The sequence below is a fragment of the Patella vulgata genome, chromosome 6 (genome assembly GCF_932274485.2).
Source record: "Patella vulgata chromosome 6, xgPatVulg1.2, whole genome shotgun sequence".
Lineage (NCBI taxonomy): Eukaryota > Metazoa > Mollusca > Gastropoda > Patellidae > Patella > Patella vulgata.
The window spans coordinates 37,986,477-38,011,219 of NC_065884.2; the positions used below are offsets into that span (position 1 = coordinate 37,986,477).

The following is a 24,743-nucleotide window of genomic DNA, read 5'->3' on the forward strand; positions in this document are numbered from 1 at the left end:
ACAACGGAGTATATGAATTTTGTTTTATACAAATGGAGCAATAAATAATTAATCTAGGACTGAAAAACTGAATTAGCCAATGGCGGCCAAGGAAAATTACTGAGACAAAAAAATTTCACATTTTTGCCCAAGTCAGATGACTCGTTAATTTTGTGTAAAAGACGACTAAAAAATATTTACAAATAAAAAAGTTTTTTGTAAAAATTTAAATTTTCAAATTTCAAAAGAAGAAAGCCACAGATGAATGTTCGAAATTCAAAAATGTGAGATAGCCATTGTCTCGGAAAAGATTCAGGGTTTCCAAAAATGTGAATTGTTTTAAAATAGGTAAAGAATTGGCGAAACCACGGCCGCTTTTTGATTTATTGCTACCGTTCAAAATTCGGCCACTTCCGGTCTGCGCAGAAGTTTCAAAATTGTTTTATCAAGTAGCCACCACCTGGTTTCCCATTAGAATATTTGGTTCCAGATCGATATCTGTTTTCGATCATGGAGAAATAGGCTCCCGGGATAAATAATAATAATAACTAGACCTGCAAGCAGCACTGAACCGGCTTTCAGGAGTCAGACAGGAAGTGTGTCATACAATAGCCCATTTATCGAGCTACCAAACGATACTTCAGATGTTTTGATAAGGTCACACCAGACGGTGAAATCCCGATTGTTCCAAGAACACCGATTTTTTTACTGTCTTTTTTTTTTAAATATCGAATATTTTTTGACTACTTCCTGTTTACGGATCATTATCGGGATAGATTTAACAAGTGGTATGGGAACTTAATTTCCTGTACCAGAAGTTTCAGAAAGATCCATTGGACAGTTTTACCTCCCTTATACCATTAAAAGCAGATTTACAGATATAACGATTTTTCGACTTCTTTCAAAGATTGTGGCCCTTTTGGACCATTTATACTATATTGAGGCTTTTAAATTTGGATTCACACCATAGACCGCTGTTAGGACTCTAAGTAACAGAAGTTTAAGAAAGGAAATAAGAGAAGTTTTCGAAATAAAAGCGTCTGAATAGGCTCCAAAAAGGAAAAATATAGATTTTCAGCGTTCCATTATATATTGCCTAACTCGCGAATTTTTACCATTTAGATCTCATAAGATTGTCCATTGTTCGAAGTATCCAATGACACTTTAGTTGTTTTGATTCGGTGAAATCTGGCGTAGTATTCACTTTTTTCGCAAGATCTCCATTTTTGTAATTTTTACGTTTTTTTTTTTCTCAAAATATCCGATATTTTTTCGACTACTTCCGTTTTTTTTATCATTGTCGGGATAGCTTTAACAAGTTGTTTGGTTACCTTACCTTCTGTACAAGAAGTTTCAGAATAATCCATTCAGCTGTTTTCCAAAGAAAGAAAATTAGAAGATCATTTTCAGTAATCTAAGGATTTTTCAACTTTTTTCCAAGATTGAGGCTCTTTTTGGACAACTTATGTTATTTCAATGCTTTTATTGTTGGAATCACGCCATAACCCACCCATAGGACTCTGCGTTTAAAAAGTTTCAGAAAAATCGGAGTTGTCGTTTTCGAGAAAAAGACGTCTAAAAAGGCTCCAAAAACAGAAAATACTATTTATTTTCTAACCATCGAAATCGTACCATTGAGATGCCATATAATAGTCCATTAATGGGGCTATCCAAAGACACTTTACTTCTTTTGGTCCGGTAATATCTGACAGAGAAATCCAGCTTTTCACAAGAGCGACCATTTTTTAACCTTTTTTTTCATTTTTTGAATACTTCCGGTATGGAGATTATTGTCGGAATAGTTTTAATATCCAGTTTGGGCAATTAAATAGCGGCAGGGCTCTGTAATGATATATTACATTATCTGATCAGATAAAATGACCCTGAGAAATCCTATGTTCAAAGGTGCCAAAAATGTCAAAATATCGAAAATTAAATTTCAATAACTGAATACATATTATACATCGTTAGAATCGTAATTAGGTCAGCTATCCGAATCTGTAATCTTTTTGTAAAAATTTGTTTAAATAATAAAGTAATAGAGCATTTTGCAAAATTTCACGATTTTTCGACTTTTTTCGATTTTCAGTCCCTTTTTTATCGTATTCCAGACATTTCAAAGTCTTATTGGATGGCATAATTCACAAGACTATCGAATGGACTCTCGATAGAGAAAGTTAAAAAAAAAAGTTGCTGTTAAGATTTCGAGATACAGGCCTCCAAAAACGCTAAAAATCAGAAAATACTTGATTTTCAGCTTGTCATATTTTGCTGCTTGGTCATAGTATCCGTATAAATTGGGCATCATTCGACAGCCCATTCCTCGGGCCACTCAACGAAAGCTTAATTCGTTTAATCCATTGATAATGGACGGAGAAATCGAGTTTTTCCCCCAAACACCCATTTTTAGCCTTTTTTTCGAAATATCTATGATTATTTCGACTACTTCCGGTTTCCGGATCGTTGTTGAAATTGCTTTATCCAGCGGTCTGACTATATAGCTTTATGTTCCAGGACTTTCAGAACTATCGATTTATTCTTTCCAAAAAATATAAGGGTTGGGCAATGGGCAGAAAATTCGAAAAAAATCGAAAAATAAAGGGCAATAACTCAGAATGAAAAATATATTTTTGGAATCGGATGTTCTTCAGGTATCCAAACATGTAGGTCAAATTTGAAAATTTTGAAAAATAACAAAAATTGTCTCTTAAACAAAATTTTTCATTTTTCGAACGCTAGAAGTCAGAGACGAAGTTTCGAAAGTCGGAAATTTTCAACTGCTATCGTCCGAGAAAAGACTCAGGGTTTCTGAAAATGTCATTTGTATGAAAATAGGTACAGAAATGACGAAGCTACGGCCGTTTTTTAATTTTTTGGCACCGCACGAAATTCGGCCACTTCCAGTCTGCGCAGAAGTTTCAAAAATAGTTTATCAAGTAGCCACCACATGGTTTCCCAATAGAAAATTCGGTCCCAGATCGATATCTGTTTTCGATCATGGAGAAATAGGCTCCCGCGGTAAATAATAATAATAATAATAATAACTAGATCTGCATAGCAGATATGAAAGCTTTCATATTAACTGCAACGGGGTTTATTAGAATCTATTGAAACAATAAGTATAAATGTCATCAGGTATCTGAAAAATTACATTTACCTTATGAACAAAATGGGAAAAATACTAAACAAAAATTGTCGACTTGTGGCTACCATCCAAGGCATATTTAGAAAACAGTATATTATATACAGAGTACGCAGGACAGGAATTAGTTGTGTTTCAATGTAAACCGGCCTGTTTCTTGCCTTTAGTTTTAGAGTTACGTGTGATTTTCAAAGGATTCAATCGGAAATCGCTGAAAATCAATTGTCTTCTTACCTTAAACACTGTATAAATTTAAAGTCAATCGGATATTGAATTTAGCCTCTAGAGCGTCCACAAGATTTTTTAAAGGGATCAAGGGCAATAACTCTGACGGTAATTATCGGAAATGGCAGTAAATATCAGATATCGCTGAAAATCAATACTGTAGGCATCTTCGTGTCATGACCTTAAACACTGCGCATAAATATAAAGTCAATCGGATATTAACTTTGGCCTCTAGAGCGTCCACAAGATATTTTGAAGTGATCAGGGGTCACATCTCTGGCAGTAAATATCAGATATCGCTGAAAATCAATCGCCTACTTCGTCTCATGACCTTAACCACTGTGTATAAATTTAAAGTCAATCGGACATTAACTTTGGCCTCTAGAGCATCCACAAGATTTTTTTAAGTGATGAAGGGCCATAACTCTGACAGTAATTATCGGAAATCGCTGAAAATCAATTGGCTTCTTCATCTCATGACCTTAAACACTGTGTATAAATTTAAAGTCAATCGGATATTGAATTTAACCTCTAGAGCGTGCACAAGATTTTTTGAAGTGGTCAAGGACCATAATTCTGACAGTAATTATCGGAAATCGCTGAAAATCAATAGGCTTCTTCGTCTCATGACCTTAAACACTGTGTATAAATTTAAAGTAATCGGATATTAACTTTAGCCGTCCGGACGGCGGCGACGACAATATACGACCACATTTCAATGTGGGCGTATAAAAATTAACCGATGGCATATAATATTTAATGTATGATAAAGTCAAAATAGTCGATTTCGGTTTTTGGTGTTGCACTCATTTTAAAAAAAATGTCTTTTACGGATAATGTGTATAGTACTAATAGCAATCACATACGGAAGAGGCGAAAAGATCCCTTTGCATTTGGAATTTCAAAATTAATTAAAACCAAATTTAAATTCCGAAAATTGATTGTTTATTTTTTGCTGAAACTCCTTTTTTTAATCTGATCAAAATGGGAGTAAGTCACAGAGTGGTAATGGGCGTATTGTGTCCAAATTTCATGGTTTTGGGACAATCGGTGCCGGTGTCGTGGCGAAATTCCACTTTTTTCGCCCTTAAAGAAGCCGTAAATGGCGGAAAAAAACGAACGGTAGGAACCGTGTCAAGAACAAACGACCTGAACGAATGCAGGTATCGCCTTGAAGTTTTCAGTGCACCTAGGTACCAACGTGAAAAGTTCCTCGCCGGAATTTGGTAGTCAACGTACCTTTGGTTCGAGCGTGGCGCATGCGCGAAGTAAAAAGAAATTACGGTCGATTTTGGGATTTTGGGTATATTTCGGAGTGGTTTGGTAGGTGACGGTGGATCAGGGACTCAGATTGATCTAACATGGCGATCATAACACAACATGATAATCACATTGAAGTATGAATAAATTTTCGCGACCGGGTAGATTTGCTCTACCCAGGCAACGTTCCTGTGCTCCGATTGCCTTCAAATTTGCACAGAATGTACCTTGGGATTCTAGCTATCACATATTAAAAATAGAAGAGTGTTGGATTCCGAGAACGTTCAAAATAAATTCAAAACCCACCCCCAACAATCAAAGGTTTTTTGCTTAAAAAATTGCCGTATTTTATCGAATTTTTATTGTTCTTGATATCTGAGGATTTTCTCAATTTAATATGTGATAAATATCATCGCGGCGCAGCCAACCGCTAGAAATTCCAGAGATTTGGACCACCGGAAGGATGCCTCAGCAGTCAAAAAAGGTCAAAATAGGCGATTTCGGTTTCTAGTGTCGATACATAGTTACGGTCATTTTAAAAAATTGTCTTTTAAGGATAATGTGTATAGTACCAATACCTATCACATACGGAAGAGGCGATGAAATCTCTTGCATTTGCAATTTCAAAATTAATTAAAACCAATATTAAATTCCGAAAATCGTTTTTTTGCTAAAACTCTTTTTTTTTTAATCGGATAAAAATGGGAGTAAGGCACAGAGTCCGGGGTGGTAATGGGCGTATTGTGTCCAAATTTCATGATTTTCGGACAATCGGTGCCGGTGTCACGGCGAAATTCCACTTTTTTCCCCTCATGGAAGCCGTAAATTGACTTGAAGCCAGGGTCCTTGAAGTTGTACAGCTGCACCCGGTGACCGATATTTATTTAACGGGGAATAAGTGATAATTCATATTATAGCAGTAAATAATTAAAATATTTCATAGGGATTATAATAATATGTATATCTTGTCTGGGTACAGGGTTAAAACCAATAATAAATTCCGAAAATCGTTTTTTTGCTAAAACTCTTTTTTTTAATGGGATCAAAATGGGGGTAAGGCACAGAGTCCGGGGTGGTAATGGGCGTATTGTGTCCAAATTTCATGGTTTTCAGGCAATCGGTGCCGGTGTGTCGGCGAAATTCCACTTTTTCCCCCTCATGGAAGCCGTAAATTGACTTAGAAAAAAACCGACGAAAGGCAGGTGACAAGAACAAACGACTTGAACGAATGCAGGTATCACCTTGAAATTTTCAGGGTACCTAGGTACCAACGTGAAAAGTTGCTCGCCGGAATTTAGTACTCATGGTACCTTTGGTTCCAGCGTAGCGCATGCGCAAAGTCAAATCCAGCTAAACTCGAAAACAAACTTGTCGGCACGGAAAACATCAAAGGAGAAATTCGAATTTTTGAAATATTCAAATACCAAACGTTCGACCATGATCCAGGCTATCCTGAAATGTATTAATTTTGGTAATAGGAGACATATTCTCTAGGTCACGACCAATTGTATATGTTTTCAAGCCCATAAATGTGGATTTTTCACTAATTGTCATTTTCAATTCAAAATGGCGTCCATCATTTGCCGGAAATCAAAATTGTGTTCTCTACCGTTTTTCGGCTTTCCTTCAAGGATTCGGACAATATAATTGCCTTGTCTGTAAGTAAAATATCAAAAAAGCCTTATGTAATTTTCACATTTCAAGATGGTGGCATTTCCGGTTTGAGCTACAAACTCAATTTTTTGTGTACGAATCAGTAGTGTCGTAGCTAGTAAAGAAAAAAAAATCAAGGCAATCTGACCTATATTTTGTCGATTTTTTTGAAAACTTTGATCCTTAATTTCATCGAGGGGAGATAATTTAGAAAATTTCTAATGATATTTTTGAAGTTGCATTGATAAGATCTACTTACATTCTAAATTTCATGAAAATCGTGCAACTATTAAAGAAATTGTCAAATTGATCTCAACTTCCGGTTCAAAATCCCAGCGACCTCTAGCGTTCGAAAAATGAAAAATGTTTTTTTAGAGACAATTTTTGTTATTTTTCAAAATTTTCAAATTTGACCTACATTTTTGGATACCTGAAGACCATCCGATTCCAGAAATATAAGTTTCATTTAGAGTTATCACCCTTTATTTTTCGATTTTTTTCAAATTGTCTGCCCATTTTGTGAGCCCGAGTTTCGTTTTATGGCCGAATCGACGTTTCTGAAACTTCTGGAACATGAAGTTATAGTCCAAATCCAACTGATAAAGCTATTTCGACAAGGTTCATTAAACCGGAAGTGGTCGAAAAATTGCCCGATATTTTGAAGAAAATGCAAAAAATGGGTGCTTTTGGGAAAAACGTGATTTCTCCACCCGATATCAACGGATTAAAGAAATTAAGGTATCGGTGGGTAGATTGGGGATTTGACTATCATATGACACCAATTTCACACGAATCCTATTGAGAGGGCAGCAAAATATGACATGCTGAAAATCAAGTATTTTCTGATTTGGAGCGTTTTTGGACGCCTATATCTCGAAAACTACTCCAAGGATTTTTCTTAAACTTTCCCTATCGAGAGTCCCCCCGGTAGTTGTGTGCATGAATCCATCCAATAAGACTTTGAAATGTCTGGAATAGGTAAAATAACGGACTGAAAATCGAAAAAAGTTGAAAAATCGTCAAATTTTAGAAAATGCTCTATTATTTCTTTATTTTAACAGATTTTCAACAAAAAATTATGCATTCAGATAGCTGTCCTAATTACGATTCTAACCATGTATAATATGTATTGAGTTATTAAGATTTAATTCTCTTATTTCCTTTCTTAAACTTCTGTTACTTAGAGTCCTAACGGTGGTCTAGGGTGTGAATCCAAATTTAAAAACCTCAGAATAGTATAAATGGTCCAAAGAGGGCCACAATCTTTTAAAAAAGTCGAACCAGCGGCTGCCAGGCATGATACGCCCACATTTTCCAGAGATGGATAGAGAACAAGCTAAAAAGAAAGCAATTTTTCGTACTATCAGCTGCCATAATTCAGGAAGTGACGGTCAGATATGCACGAATATCGAAAGGTACCTAGATCTTTGGATTATAAACTTACATTTCAAGTTTCAACAAAATCGGATAAAAATTGTGACCTCTATTTGTCCACAACCTTGATATACCATATTTTTACGCTAATTGAGAACGAACGGTGGCCATTTCATTTGTCAATTTTGGGCCGATTTTCACAAAATTCGAACTCAGCTGTCCTTAGGGTGTAACGGTAATATAATAATGCGTTTTTTTTTTAAATCAGATAAAAATTATGACCTCTAATGGGTCCACAAGCTAAAAACACGATTTTTCGTACAATCAGGGGCCATAATTCAGGAAGTTACGGTCCGATATGCGCGAATTAGCAAAAGGAACTGAGATCTTTGGGTTATAAACTTACATTTCAAGTTTCAACAAAATCGGATAAAAATTGTGACCTCTATAGGGTCCACAACTTTGATATACCATATTTTTACGCTATTTGAGAACGAACGGCGGCCATTTTGTCTCAATTTTGGGCCGATTTTCATGAAATTCGAACTCATTCGTCCTTAGGGTGTAACGGTGATATATTAATACGTTTTTTTAAATCAGATAAAAATTATGACCTCTATATGGTCCACAAGCTAAAAACGCGATTTATCGTACAATCAGGAGCCATAATTCAGGAAGTTACGGTCCGATATGCGCAAATATCGAAAGGAACCGAGATCTTTGGGTTATCAACTTACATTTCAAGTTTCAACAAAATCGGATAAAAATTGTGACCTCTATAGTGTCCACAAGCTAAAAACGTGATTTTTTGTACAAACAGGGGCCATAATCCATGAAGTTTCGATCCGATACATGCCAATATCGAAAGCAGCCAAGATCTTTTGGAGATAAACCTATATTTCAAGTTTCGTCAAAATCGGATAATAATTGTGACCTGTAGAGTGTCTACAAACAAATTGTGGATGGACGGACGTCCGCACGAACAGGGGCGACGACAATATAGGTCCACATGAAAATGTGGGCGTATAAAAATCGTTATATCATCTCATGGTATAAGAGAGATAACACATTGGTATCAGACTACCATTTATTTGCTAAATATCGTTAAATATCTTCTAATTTTCCTTTCTTTTAAAAACTGTCCAGTGGATCTTTCTGAAACTTCTGTTACATGAAGTTAAGTTCCCATACAACTCGTTTAATCTATCCCGACAATGATCCGTAAACCGGAAGTAGTCGAAAAAATATTCGATATTTAAAAAAAAAAACCAGTAAAAATCGGTGTTCTTGCAAAAATCGTGATTTCACCGTCGGGTGTGACCGCATCAAAACATCTAAAGTATCGTGTGGTAGCACGATGAATGGGCTATTGTATGATATACTCCCTGTCTGATTCTTGAAAGCCGGTTCAGTGCTGCTTGCAGGTCTAGTTATTATTATTTTTTTCCGCGGGAGCCTATTTCTCCATGATCGGAAACAGATATTGATCTGGAACCAAATTTTTTTACAACTTCTGCACATACTGGAAGTGACCGAACTTTGTACTTTTTCCCGGAATTGAAAATTGGCGTTTGTTTCGTCAATTCTTTACCTATTTTTAAACAAATGACATTTTCGGAAACCCTGAATCTTTTCCGAGATGATGACTATCTCACATTTTTCAATTTCGAACATTCGTCTATGACTTTGATCGTTCGAAAATTGAAAACACGTTTTTTTCGAGACAATTTTTGTTATTTTTCCAAATTTTCAAATTTGACCTACATTTTTGGATACCTGAAGTCCTTCTGATTCCAGTAATATAAGTTTCATTCCGAGCTATCGCCCTTTATTTTGCGATGTTTTTCGAATTTTCTTCCCATTTTCCAACCCTTATATTTTGGGGAAAGCATCAATCGATCTTTCTGAAACTCCAGGATCGTAAAGCCATATTGTCAGACTGTTGGATAAAGCAATTACAACAACGGTCCGTAAACCGGAAGTAGTCGAAATGATGCTCGATATTTTGAAAAAAAAGCAAAAAATGGGTGCTTTTGGGAAAAACGGGATTTCTCCGTCCAATTTCAACAGATTAAACAAATTAATGTATTGTTGGGTTGCACGATGATTGTACTGTCGTATGATACTCAATTCATACGGATACTTTGACCAGGCAGCAAACTATGGCACGCTGAAAATCAAGTATTTTCTGATTTGGAGCGTTTTTGGCCGCCTTTATCTCGAAAACTGCTCCAAGATTTTTTAAACTTTCACTATCAAGAGTCCTTTTGGTAGTCTTGTGCATGAAACCATCCAATAAGACTTTGAAATGTCTGGAATAGGATATAAAAGGGACTGAAAATCGAAAAAAGCCGAAAATTCGTGAAATTTTGGAAAATGCTCTATTTCTTTATTATTTAAACAGATTTTTTACAAAAAGGTTACTCATTCAGATAGCTGACCTAATTACGATTCAGAAAGAAAATTATAACGGAGTGAAGGAGAGAATTAACACACTCGTAGCCATTGTAAAAATATATGACAAGCGCATGTAATGTACACGTCTGTGTGTGTGAAATGGCTTTATTCAATATCGGCTTCCACCGAAATGAATTGGGCGACATAAAGTAGATGTATATTGTCACAGCGGAGATTTTTCTACAACTGCGCAAAATCCCGTAAGAATATTCCTTGGGTGAATGCATGTAAATGTACAGTATTATATGTATACATAATTTGTAAAATAACAAATACATGGCGCTGTCACTTTTGTGACCTTCACAGTGTACCCCCTCCCACCCATATCGTTTTTATGCGTCATAATACATTATTATCATATACCGGTGACAGTCAAGATTTGCTAAATAGTTTTCGCCGAATAACACAGCGTAACAATATAGTCTGAATCTTTTCCTGCGTTTCTGACCACGTGACTTACCGTTAAGCGCACTGCATTGTGCTTTATAGATGGTTGATTTAGATTAACTGAAGCTGCGAGTAATGAAGTAATGTGAAAAAGCTCATCGTATATAATTTAAAGTTTGGATTTGATAGCAGCCAATAATTGATGAATTACATCTAAGTTATAGACGAAGATGAAATGATACGTTTGAACAATTGTAAGTGGACGTATTATGCCGTCACCCCTGTGTGTGTATGTATGTATGTGTGTGTGTGTGTCTGTGGGTCACCTACACATTTGTAAACTTTGTATACTTATTCCTTATACCCTAAGGATGATCCCTATTGTTTTTGGTGCATGTCCGACCCCCAGGGGCAGAGCCATGGCCATTTTTTGTATTTGTTTGTCATCTACAGACCGCATTTCTTAACGTAACATTTTGAAACTTTGCATACTTATTCTTTGTACCTTAAGGAACATCCCTATCGTTTGGGGTGCATGCCCAACCCCCAGGGGCAGAGCCACGCCTATTTTCTTTTTGTGTTTCTGTGTGTCGCCTACAGGCCACTGGCCACAATTCGTAAGTGATCATCTTGAATCTTTACATCTTTATTCCTAAGGATGATCCCTATTGTGTTTGGTATATGCCCGATCCCCAGGGGCAGAGCCACGCCCATTTCTTGTATTTGTTTGTCGTCTACAGGCCGCATTTCTTAACATATCATCTCGAAACTTTGCATACTTATTCTTTGTACAATAAGGAACATCCCTATCTTTTGGGGTGCATGCCCAACCTCCAGAGGAAGAGCCATGCCCATTTTATTTTTGTGTCGCCTACAGGCCACAATTCTTAATCGATCGTCTTGAAAAAATTTCATATGAATTCCTTATACCCTAAGGATGATCCCTATTGTTTTTGGTGCATGCCCGATGACCCCCAGAGGTAGAGCCACACCCATTTCTTATATTTATTTGTTTGTCATCTATAGACCACATTTCTTAATGTATCACCTTGAAACTTTGCATACTTATTCCTTCTATCCTAAGGAACATCCCTATTGTTTGTGGTGAATGCCCAACCACCAGGGACAGCGACGCCCATTTTCTTTTTGTGTGTCTGTATGTCACTTACAGCCTGCAGTGCTTAATCGATCGCCTTGAAAACTTTTTTTATACTTATTATACGCCCACAATTTTTATCTGATTTAAAAAAAATGTGTGAATATATCGCCATTCAACACTAAGATCATGGATCCTTTTGATAATCGCAGATACCCGAACTTAACTTCCTGGATTATGGCCCCTGCTTGTTCGAAAAATGGCATTTTTAGCTTGCGGATTCCAACAAAATGGCCGCTCTTTGTACGCAAATTGTGTAAAAGTATGCAATACGACGGTTGTCGACCCTCTTAGAGGTCACATTTTTGGTCTGATTCTGATGAAACTTAAATCACATCTTTACATCCCAAAGATCTCAGTCTCTTTTGATATTTGCGCATTTCGGACCATAACTTTCTGGATTATTGCGCCTGATTGTACAAAAAATCTTGTTTGTTTTTAGCTTGTTCGTATCCTGCCTGGCAGCCGCTGGTTCCTGGGGGGTTGGGTGGCTGAATGGTTAGCACGTGCGCGCTGTACCATAAAGTCTGTCATTGAGTCAACTGGCGTGGTTTCGAATCCCCGGTTGTACGTTGCAAGGAGTAGGATGGCCTGTCCAACCTCGTGGGTTTTCTCCGGGTCCTCCGATTTCCTCCCACTGCTAAAGACCCCTACGCGCAAGCAAATTATTGAAATAAAATTAAACCATGTGTTAGTCCCGAAATGACCTAGTTTGTGTCGAGTGGACGTTAAACCCCATTTCTCTCTCTCTCTCCGCTGGTTCCTTATACTCCAAGACTGACCTCTATTATTTTTGGTGCATGGCCGACCCCCTGGGACAGAGCCACGCCCAATGTTTGTGTGCTTTTTGTGTCGCCTACAGGCCACAATTCTTAACAGATCCTTTTGAAACTTTGCATACCTATTCCTTCTACCCTAAGGATGCCCCCTGTTGTTTTTTGGTGATTGCCCAACCCCCATTGGCAGAGCCACACCCTTTTTTTCTTTCATGTCTCTGTGAGTTGCCTACAGGCCAAGATCCTTAATGGATTGTCTTTGAACTTGGGATATGTATTCCTTATAGCCTAAGGATGACAACTGCATGTCCCGACCCCCAGGGGCAGAGCCACGCCCAATTTTTGTTTTTATTGTTTACAGGACGGAATTCTGAATGGATCAACTTGGTACTTGGCATATGTATTCCTTATATAGCCTAAGGGCGTCAACTATTGATTTTGGTGAATGCACCGACCCCCCCAGGGGCAGAGCCACGCCCAATTTTTTGCCTTTAGCGCCCAAAGGCCATACCAGGAATCCTCGTATTTAAGCCCTGCTGTTATTAAGCCCATGGGTTAAATAACAAGTTTAAATTTCGAATTTAAGACCATGGGCCTAAATTTAAAATTATTTTAGAGTGGTCTCCCTTTTAAATTTTCAAACCACACGTGAACTACAGGCTACCAGATGTTCTCCAGTCACACTCTGGTCTTGTACTGCCAGGTGAGAACCAACTCAGTGACGACACGTTTGAGGATTCCAGTTCAGACGAGAACATTGATGGGTAATGGATGCTCACCATACTAGTAAAAGCTAGCCCTAAGATCTGACAGTTTCTTTTTGTATTTCAGAACATTTATATGACTGTGTATCGCAGTTGTGTTTTAAAAGCCATGTTTGTTGATAAATTTGATTTGTTCCATTTAAAATTATATAAAGAACCCAAATGTTTGTCTTTTTTTCGAATTGAAGCCCTGGGCTTAATTTCAGAAGAAATGTTTCATCACTGACATGGTCAAATTCGAAATTAAGCCCAGGGCTTAAATACGAGAATTCCTGTTAATTCTGAATGGATTATCTTGGAACTTGGTATACTTATTCCTTATACCCTAAGGACGGCAACTATTGATGTTGTCATTTCAATAACAGGATGGTACCTATTTATATTTTTTCCATATTTAACCCCCAAGGGTAGAGCCACACCCACTTTTTTGTTAGTACTTTGTAAATTTGGCAAAACAAACCAAACGCCTAGCCTTCTTTTCCTCTGATCATATTACAGCCATTTCATATTTCATTCTCTTCATTTTAAAAAGTACCATATCAATTAAAGCTGAAATGTGGACGTATATTGCAGCGTTAGCGATGCTCTTGTTACTCATTTTTCGGCATTTTGTCCTCTCGGTCGATAATTGGTCCGACACCATGTTTTGACCCTTATCTATCTTCTTTATTTATCATAAAAGATCCCTAAATTAATTTGACTGATTTCCTTTGCAGGTCTGCATGTGAAAATGTGATTTGATCTGTATTGAAAGGAGTATTTGAAAAATAAACATCATCAAAATGAGCAAAATTGGCATTTTTGAAAGTCTCTTAATCAAAAAATTGATCTCCTATTGTTTTAATGTTTGTTTTACTAGTACCCAGGGGTAAAGTCTACCAGAACATAACAAAACAACTGTGTTTTTGTATTTATTTTTCTTTTTATTATACTTCGAAAAACGCTACTTCGTGATTGTTTTACACCCCAATTAAAGATAATTGACTCAAATTTTCTGTGCTTCTATTTGGGTCATAAATGAAAAAATTTATGTCCAAAAAATCAACATTTCTTAAGTTTGAAAAGTTAGCTGCTGGCACCTATTTAGAGGTCACAATTATTATCTGATTTAAAAAAAACGTGTGAATATATCATCGTTACACCGTAATGATGGTTGAGTTCGAATTTCGTGAAAATCGAACCAAAACTGACGGACAAAATGGACGCCCCTCATAAAATGCAAATGGTGTAACCATCTGGTATATTATAATCAAGGTTGTGGACCCTCTAGAGGTCACAATTTTGATCTGATTTTGATCAAACTTGAAATGCATGTTTAAAGCAACCAAGATCTTTGGGTCATAAACATGCATTTAAAGTTTCATCAAAATCGGATGAAAATTGTAATCTCTAGAGTGTCCACAAGCTAAAAACATGATTTTTCGTACAATCAGTGGCCATAATAAATGAAGTTATGGTCCGATACATGCCAATATCGAAAGGAACTGAGATCTTTGGGAGATAGACTCATATTTCAAGTTTCGTCAAAATCGGATAAAAATTCTGACCTGTAGAGTGTCCACAAACAAATTGTGAACGGACAGACAGGGGCGACGACAATATATGTCCACATGAAAATGTGGGTGTTTAAAAATGTTTATATGTATCACTGTAACACCATAATGACAGTTGAGTTCAAATTTCGTGAAAATCAGACTGAAATTGCCCGACAAAATGGCCGCTCTCTGTACGCAAATAGCGTAAAAGTATTTAATGCCTGGGTTGTGGAGGTCACAATTTTTATCCGATTTTGATTAAACCTAAAATATATGTTTATATTCCAAAGATCTTGGTTCCTTTGGATATTCGCACATATCAGACCATAACTTTCTAGGATTTTTTTTTTTTTTTTTTAAGCATCTCCTGCAAATTGTGGACGTATCTTGAATGGCAACCGCTTGTTTTAGCTTGTGGACTTTTTAGAATTTATATTTAATTTTCAAAAACATTCATATATATCACTGTTACACCATAATTACGGTTGAGTTCAAATATCATGAAAATCAGACCGAAATTCGATGTGAAGCATTGGGATGATGAGAGGATGAGGATGAGCCCAATTGGTTTTTCTCTGTTCTTGCAAAATGTGGGCATGGCAACTGCTTGTTAAATTTTCAAAGAGGATTAAAATATTTTTTTTTGGGGTCTCCAAAACATTGAATGCCGAAAAGTCTTGATGTCTATTTATAACTTTATTATTTCAGTTATAGTTTAGTCAGTGGTTGTCCAAAACCATATGGTATCAAGTTAGATAAGAAAACAAATGAAGAGTTAAAATCTCACAGCAAAACTTATTTAAAGGTGTGTTTTAAATATGTCTTCAACAATTTGAGCATAATGTCTTATTATTGATGCGATACTATTGGATTAAATGGCTAGTATTAATAAGCTTACAATTAAATGACAACTCTAGTCATTCTAGATTTAACTATATTTTATTCATTATAATGTTAAGCGCATGAGGACCGCATTTAAATGATTTCAGATGTGGACAACTCAAATTTTAAGTTGTTTTGCTTTTAATTAACAAATTAAAGTAGGCTACTGTGTGTGATTTCATGAGCAAAGTGTTTGTCCTGGTAAACAAACTAACAAGCAACACATGCTATTGGTGCTTTTATGTGAATACACATAAAGAAAGTCATAGAATAAATGTTAATAAGACCTAGGCAACACATGTTAGTTGAAGACAAAAATAATTGTAGTATTCTACTTCATGTTGTGCGTAGTTGAAACAGTTGTTAGTGAATACTAACTATACTCTTTGGAAAAAGAAACGCACAGCCCATTTTTCATCATTTTTTATTTGAACGGGATCATTGTATCCATAAATCTTACTTGTTTTTAATGTCATTATGTAAGCATAAAAGAAATTCATTATTAGGCTTTCAGACTTTCGATTTACATAAAATTTTCACCATGTGATGCCTTATGCCATTTCTGATTTCATAAAACTAATTGAACATTTTCATTATCACCAGACGTACTGTACACTTACATGTAACAAATGTATAAAATGAATTGATATTGCTGGATTTGGTTGATTCGGCATCCATTTTATTTGATGTGTGCAATGCTTATGTGGAAACCTGTTTAATGGTTTCATTGGTACCGGAAGTGACATGTTTAGGGTAACGTGGCACCGGTGAAACCCGTCATTACTGCATCGCAGTTCTAGTTATTTTTATTATTATTTTTCCATTTGAGCATATCTCAGAAACTACTTGTCGGATCGATTCGATGTCTTCGGTTTTACTTGGAAAGTGGGTTTGACTTAAATTTTAAAGCTATTTCCAACATTCTGCGACAATGCGAAATGTCCGAAATCACCGAAGTTGTCGTTTTTCGATATTTTGCCGAAATGTTATCAATAATTGTCGGATTGTAATATTTGATACATTTTGACATAGCCAGAGACAAGGCACATAGCTACGGTTCTTTGGATTTTTTATTTTCGACGTATCTTCGGAGATATTAGGCGCCAAATTTTGAAAATTAAAATTTTTACGAAAATTTTTTTTATTAATGAATATTTTTATGTGGTATTTTACCAGGGGTTAAAGGGTCATCTGATTTGACAAAAAATATCAACATTTTTTGTCACCGTATTTTTCCTCGGGCCCCCATTGGCTAATTCAGTTTTTCAGTCCTGGATTAATTATTTATTGTTCGATTTGTATAAAACAAAGTTCATATGTTCCGCGGTCCAAAATGTCATTATTTTTGTTATCGGTACATTTTCCTTTCGGCAACGGAAATAACATAAATTTAGCAAAAACTGCAATTTTGAGAGTTCGGTACCACTTTTTGAAAGCAAATATTTTTTTGTTCAAATCTGGTATGACTGAAAGGGTTTGCCCTGTTAATGCACAGAAATAATTATATTATTGTATTCACCGGCCCCGTTCGGGATGTTTTGATTACAGTGGACTCTGTCACATCGTACGTGATCGTTACAATATTTCGATTCACACAGCGTGTCGGAATACCGAGCTTTCTCCAAAACCGGAAATACTGTAACCGGAAGTATTTTTATACTGTAGCTTCGAATCACCAGAATGCTATTCCCTTTAAAAATGATAAACCTTTCTGTACTTTCAAAATTTTATTACATTAAATAATTAACAATAACAATGCATGCGTACAATATATTCATAAAATCATTTACATGTAATATCAATGCATGCGTACAATATATTTATAAATATCAATGCATGTAATCGTTTAAAGTAGTTTGCTTAAGATTACCAGAAGCATATCTTAAGGCGGAGTCCTGGACAACACAATATGTCTGACACTGTAGCTCGGCCAATTGAATACTTAACGGCTAATTCCTTCTGCGCAGGTCGTGGAACTTTCTCAAAATCTGCTATAAGTTGCCGCTTTACATCTAATGTCAAATCTGTTCGGACACGCTTTGCAGGACGTTCAGACATATTGAATACAATAATGTATAATGAATCTTCAATCGCTGCAATTTTTATATAATGTTGCGGTATTTGACATGAGTAACTAAAATCAAATACCAAGCGCACTCTTACAAGAGATTACCAATTGTAAAATAATCAACAAAGAATTTATAACATTATCAAAGTAATCAACACAGACCGGCGCTTGCGAGTTTTAATCTCACCGATAATTGATTGGTGATTGCTTGTTAATCTTTTCTGGCTTCACACCCATTGAGTTTTAACTCACCGATAATTGGATGCTTCACACCCACCGTTTGAAGTACGGATTATACGGTGTCGATTCAATGGAAATTATGTGACGGGACGGCTGATTGATGTCGTAATCCGGAACATACAGAATCCGGATTTACCAGCGATTTTTTGGCTGAAGTAATAAGGAAATAAATCGGGACATGAAAATCATGTCGGATGTCACAGCATTCCGGAGTGATCAGACATCGGATGTAACAGAGTCCACTGTAGTACCAGGATTTTCAGTATTGTTTACTTGGTCACCTTCAGTTGCTGGATTATCATCTGCCACGACATTATCATGATCGTTGTTCGAGGCCATGATTTCACATTCACAAAATTCACTGTTTAATGTTATAGCACGTCCACAGACGGTTTTCACTTTTATGTAGACATGGACTTAGTAGGGTGCCACAGCATTAATCGACACAACATTTGGTAACTAGGGTAAGCAACAGTTCATCACAGAAATTGTGGTCTGATTCCCAAAGTGGTTATGGAAGGGAGACAATCAGTCAACAACACCAAGAAAGTCTTGAATTTGAAAGCATTTATATGACGAAGACAGTTACTTTACATATATAAACGTAAACAATAATAAATGTAAAAGAGTTCACAGTTGAGTTGTTTGATTCACTTAATGGTTCATTATAGAGTGTTCTACATGTTTATAAAATGTTCACGGTTGACTAACTTGTCAGTTTGGACAATTTCACGACAGATTTACATAGAGTTTATCACTGAATATCACATCATAACCCACTTGGCATGATTCACAAATGCTACACAATGTTCACATATCACCTGTTCACAGATTCTATCACATAATTTTCACTTGGTGAAAAAACGATATGAGACTGGCCCTACCAAGCCATGATGGCTGGATCACAACACGTGAAGCCTGCTGCTTCGACCAATGCGCAGGTGTCCCGCCAATAGCCTTGACTAACTAGACGCTTGACAGACAAAAAATATGTAGACTACACAAGTTTGTTAGAAGACATCAAATTCGTACTAAATAATGAAACTCAAACATAATAAGGATTTTTTATTTATCAGTAATGTTATTTTACAGGAAACAGGAGAAGTTCTGATGGCACAAGACTTAAAAAAGGTACAGACATACGGTGGTCGTAAAATATGTTTTGAAAATGATGAAGTAGTGAATATAAAACGATTTGATGTTTCTGGTAAGCATGTTTGATAAATGTTAAAAGATTTTTTATACGCCTACATGTGGACGTATATTGTCGTCGTCCATATGTCCACAATTTGTTTGTGGACACTCTACAGGTCACAATTTTTATCCAATTTTGATGGAAAACTTGAAATATAGGTTTATCTCCCAAAGATCTTGGTTCCTTTCAATATTTGCATGTATCGGATCGATCGTAACTTAATGGATTACGTTTGAGCTTGTGGACACTCTAGAGGTCTTAATTTTTATCCGATTTTGATGAAACTTAAAAGATGTGTTTATAACCTAACAATCCTTTCGATATTTACTCATATCGGACGGTAACTTCCTGAATTATGACCCCTGATTGAACGAAAAATCGTGTGTTTAGCATGTGGTCCCGCTAGAGGTCAGAATCCATTATCCGATTTAAAACATGTTCAAATATGTCACCGCTACACCAAATTGATGGTTTAGTTCTAATTTCATGAAAATCAGATAGTGTTAAAGTAGTGTTAAAGTATGTAATATCAAGGTTGTGGACCCCGTAGAGCTCACAAATTTTATCCGATTTTGATGAAACTTAAAAAATATGTTGATATCCCAAGGATAGAAAAAGCAACTTCAAGGATTATGGCCCCTGATTGTACAAAAAATCACATTTTTAGCTTGTGGATCCTTCAAGAGGTCACAATATTTATCCAATTGGGCGTATAAGAACTGACTGAGCTATATCTGTTTGAGGTTGCCCAAGTCAGATAAGGTATTTTTTAGAAAAAGCAAGTTAAAGATATCTTTATATTCTAAAACAAAATCACATAGCAACCACGACATATATTTATTAATTTTTGTTTAATATTTCTCTCAGTGTTATAATTTAGAACGAAAGAGAATAGTCCATACATTAGTAATGTAGGTCTTGTATATTAAAACTTTTATGGGAATAAATTCTGTTGATTTCAACAATATTTTATTCAAATAAGATAGATATTGTATACATACACAGTGATGGGATTTCAAAAATTTTCTTGTCAGACAATTTTACCAAAAATAAAGGGGCATAACTCTTATTATTTAAGCAGGCGGTTTCAGACCCGTACTTTTGTTCAAAATCACCTCCAAAATTACCGTATTTTTCGGAGTATAAGTCGATACTTATTTCAGCAGAAGACCGGCATTCGTCTTATACTACGTTTTGACTTCTATACGGGTCTAGGTAAAAAAAAAGACACAATACCGAGCCAGTCACATCATCTGCTAAATAATAGCACTCTCATGCGCTATCGTGTAAAACAATTAACTACTTACATGTACACTATTCCAATCGAAATATTTGTCGACATTTCTCAGCTTGTTTATTTCCTTTTTTTTTCTCAGCATGTTTATTTCTCAGCTTGTTTATTTCCTTTCTTTTTTTTAAACATAAACCCAATTCAAAATATTATCATAAATCAGAGAATATGCCATCAAAATACAATCTTTCCTCCGACGTGATAATTGTCACGTATACATCTCTTGTAGTTTCACACGTCTCGCAAGATTTCTGCTTTAGTTTCCGATTATTGTATTATAACCACGTGTGAGTGTTTGTGTGAAATAGCTTTATTTAACATCCGCTTCCACCGAAGTGATATCGCAGACAAATTAACGGATATATTGATTTGCAAGTTAACAGATAGTATATTGATTTGGAGTGTTATATACTCTTACAATATGTGACATCTATGATTAGTTTATACATATTGTCGGCTCACATAAATGGGATTAAATTGTTTGACAATGGAGAAACCACGAGGTAAACATATAGATTAAAATTATAATCACTCTTATTGGATTGATGAATAGTCCGACAAAGGGGAAGCAATGACTTCTGTTTTAGATTAGTTTGATGAACTGTCCAACAATGGATTAAGTCAGTCAATCAAAACAGATTAAGAAGTTAATCAAGGTAGGTGTATAGACGGTATAAGACGATAAATACATTTATTACCTAATTAATCCAGCCTATTATCAAAGATAATTGGGTTGAGTGGTTGTTATACACTCAGTACACTATATTAATTTTGGAAATTTGAATATTATTCACCATGTCTTGATGTCCGATTGGGCATATTCCTGGTCAGACAATTTAGGACGTTTGGAAAATAGCGTCGAACATGTCCGGAATATACGGGTGAAATCCCATCTCTGATACACACGCTGTCAGAAGGTAAGGATTCGAAAACAAGCCAAAGGCTTATATTAATTCGTCTCCTTATTCAATAAATATACTACAAATATAATTGTAATATGTACACTTCACATAAAAAATACATTTAACAGTATGTTGTTTTCTATTTACTATTAATCGTGCATGCAAGTAATTTAATAGTTTCACTTACAGTACCTTACCATTTCAATGCGCTTGCTTTGTATGATGTTTTATCACTATCCTCAGTGATTTATCCCCAAGCATGCAGTTTTCGCCTTATGAGTTTTGGGGGCAAAACAGTGGAGATTGCGAAGCTACATGGCCAAAGATCTAATAATACGCGTAGGGTAGGGGGTGGAGGGAACGGATTACGCTGATTGGGGTAAGCACCATGGCGGGAATCAATGTTGCCACAGCTTACCCATTCAAGTCAAGAGTGAATAAATGCTCAACTCACGCATGCGCATAAAACCACTGAGACTATATCACTATCCTCAGTGATTTATCCCCAAGCATGCAGTTTTCGCCTTATGAGTTTTGGGGGCAAAACAGTGGACATGATCTTCACAGTCAATATCAAAGATATCATTTACAACCAACACTTATCATCCCCAATACTCATCATTCCCAACACTCATTAAGCCGATTATCTGGACTGATCGCCGGTATATGAAGAAAAACTAAAACAGTAATGTATATAAGGCTTTTATTTAATTTAATTACACATTAGCTTCGGAAAAAACTGCTGAGGTCATGGCTGGCGAGACTAACATCAATCAAAGTTGTCAAAGGCACGCTTAAAATTAAAATAATCGGTATCACGATTAAAAGTGTTTTCTATAGTGTGGGCATCGGGTACACTCTCGGCTAGCCTATGTGCCACTCTCATACTATTCCTTACACCGGCTCGAGAATAATATTCTGCACTTCCTTCAGTAAACCAACCACAATGGTCCATAATTTCCCTCGGGTCATCGTCTGGATCCGATACAGCCAGAGTCAAGGCGCACCCACTTCTGAAACTATGTGGGATTTCACTTTGATAGATACCCAATGTGGACAAATACAAATGAAGCCGCTCATAAACGACAGAATACGTAACAGGATTATCAAGGACGGTACCAGAATCTGACACTATCCGAAACAGATAAACATTCGATAAATTGACACCGATAAGCCTACAGCTACTCAAATACAATTCAATCGCATAGACAGGACAAATAAGCTTATCCTCACAACGCTTAATAACAAACTGGTTTTTCTTCGCCTTTAAACCGCGGAGTGTTTTCCCAAATGTTTGATTGAAAACGAAACCGGATCCATCGTCCAGGCTTCTAATTTCCTGGGAAACAACCTTTGCAAGATCACCTGCTCGATCACCCGCGAAAAATTGAAGTTTAAACCAAGCTTGATCACGCAGCAGAACGAATCTTTCTTTAAGTGTTAAATCCGGTCGAGACAACTGGGCTTTTATATAAGTCGCGATACGTCAAACTTTTGGAAGAAAAATAGGTTTGGCCTGCTTAGGAAGAACATGACTACGAGCCTGTTCCTCACGTAATAATTTTAAATAACCTTTTATTAAAGGTGAGCACACAGGGTTACCACGACAAGAGACAGAATCCCAATGCTTCCCGAAACCATGCTCGAGGAAAATAACCGAAAGGTTTTGAACAAGGCCTTCCACCGTACCAATACAAAGCCTTGTCGGACAAGCGCAGCCCTTAATTTTATTATCACCCAGATGTCTGCAATCAAGATTATGGATTTTTGTTTTACCAAACGAATCCTTCCAAATTAGAAATTTTCTTACATCTTCTGGTGAGCAGGAAACCAGAGTTGGCGAATCGGGGAGCTGGGAAAGGAAACGGCCAAATATTTGTAAAATAGACTGTCGTCTTTTAAAGGACATTGCTTCTGTGGATCTATTATCTAACTCTAGTATTCTCTCGGAAATCTTCTCCAAGTTAACCGACAACTTCTGAAAATAAAACAAGCTATTTAAAACAATCTGTAAGCAGACAGTGGCCACATTAGTCCACGGGTATCCCTACGAAATCCCTTCTGAGACGGTACCTCCAGGATACCACACTCTCCAACGGAGCACAGAAGTAAACTCGAAAACGCATGAGTATGTAATAATGGGGCCCAAACGGGAACTGGGTAGAAGATTGGGACTACAAACGTGCATGATTCGACCCTTTCATCCCTCAAAAGACACAAAACCGGAAAAATAAGGGAGAAGGGAGGGAAAACATACGGGTTAATTTCTTCGCGAATTCGCTGAGCATATACATTGACCCCAGAACTTTCAGGAGTTGGGTGAGGCGTGAAGTGTCTCCTCGTCATAGAATTAGAATCCAACGCCATGAGATCAACAGAATGCGGGCCAAACGCTGATTCGACAAGAGCCCATGCATTCCCAGATAATTTCGTATCCGAATAGTCTAATTTCCGGGAAAGGGAATCGGCCTGATTCTCTTTTGACGGTATATAATTCATTCTCAAATCAATATTCAGCCCCATGACCATTCGAAAGATTTCTTTCGTTATCTCATTCAAAGCCCTATCCCGAACACCTTGATTGTCCCAAGCATGAATACCGACATATTATCCGTGTAAACATCCACACGGTTATCCCTGAGTTCAGAAGTCAAGGAACGAAAAGATTCCAGGACCGCCGCAGCCTCCTTCAAGTGTACGGGTTGTGCATCATCCGCCTGAAAATAGTCGCCTAATTCAAAAATATTGCAACCCAATAAATCTTTTCTAAAAATAGCACCATGTCTGAAACTTGAGGCATCCGTTAACATAACCACTTGACGATGGGACTCCAGGCGCCATTTGGAATGTCCCTCCCAATTCGCTTCCAACAGTTACCATTGAACTGTTCTTTTGGCAAAAAGATATCCCCAAGTTTATCTCCCTGCAAAATAACTTACACCCAGGAATGGCCAAGGACATGGAAATACATTTCCCACTAAATCTTTGTAACGTTTTTACTCCAACACCCTTGACGGACAAAATAAACTCTCTGAGCTCAATAAACGAATTTCTTTTTTCCGGTGGCAAAATATAAGCTTCTTTCACCGAATCCACAAAGAATCCTAAGAATTTAATACATTTAACAGGTGTGAAAACGCACTTCCTAACCGACAATGTATAACCCAACCTTGTCATTAACTCAACCATTGAGTAAGCTACCACCCTTGCCTGTGATTCCTGGCTACCGATTAAAGACCCCCCTCCCGAGGCGCCTAACCGGTCATCAATATATTGAGTCATTCTAACCCCGAAACTACGAAGATAAGAGGTAACGACCATACCCACAGATTGATATATAAATGCAGAGGCTTTCCAGCCGAAAGGCAAAGTAGTGTACGACATAATCCACCCTCCGAATTGTATCCCAAAATACGTCTGAGATGACTCAGACAACCGGACATGATCATAACCTGAT

General features: G+C 36.7%; 1 protein-coding gene across 7 annotated transcripts in view; it reads left to right on the forward strand.

The window, feature by feature from the left end:
- LOC126825389 (X-ray repair cross-complementing protein 5) overlaps nucleotides 1-24,743 on the forward strand; it is a 284,666-nt gene that overhangs the window by 153,565 nt on the left and 106,358 nt on the right. For all 7 annotated transcript variants that reach the window (XM_050555024.2, XM_050555025.2, XM_050555022.2 and 4 more), the window contains 2 exons: nucleotides 15,417-15,513; nucleotides 18,991-19,105. In XM_050555024.2, the coding sequence (XP_050410981.1) occupies nucleotides 15,417-15,513; nucleotides 18,991-19,105 (212 nt within the window). The remainder of the gene's footprint in view (nucleotides 1-15,416; nucleotides 15,514-18,990; nucleotides 19,106-24,743) is intronic.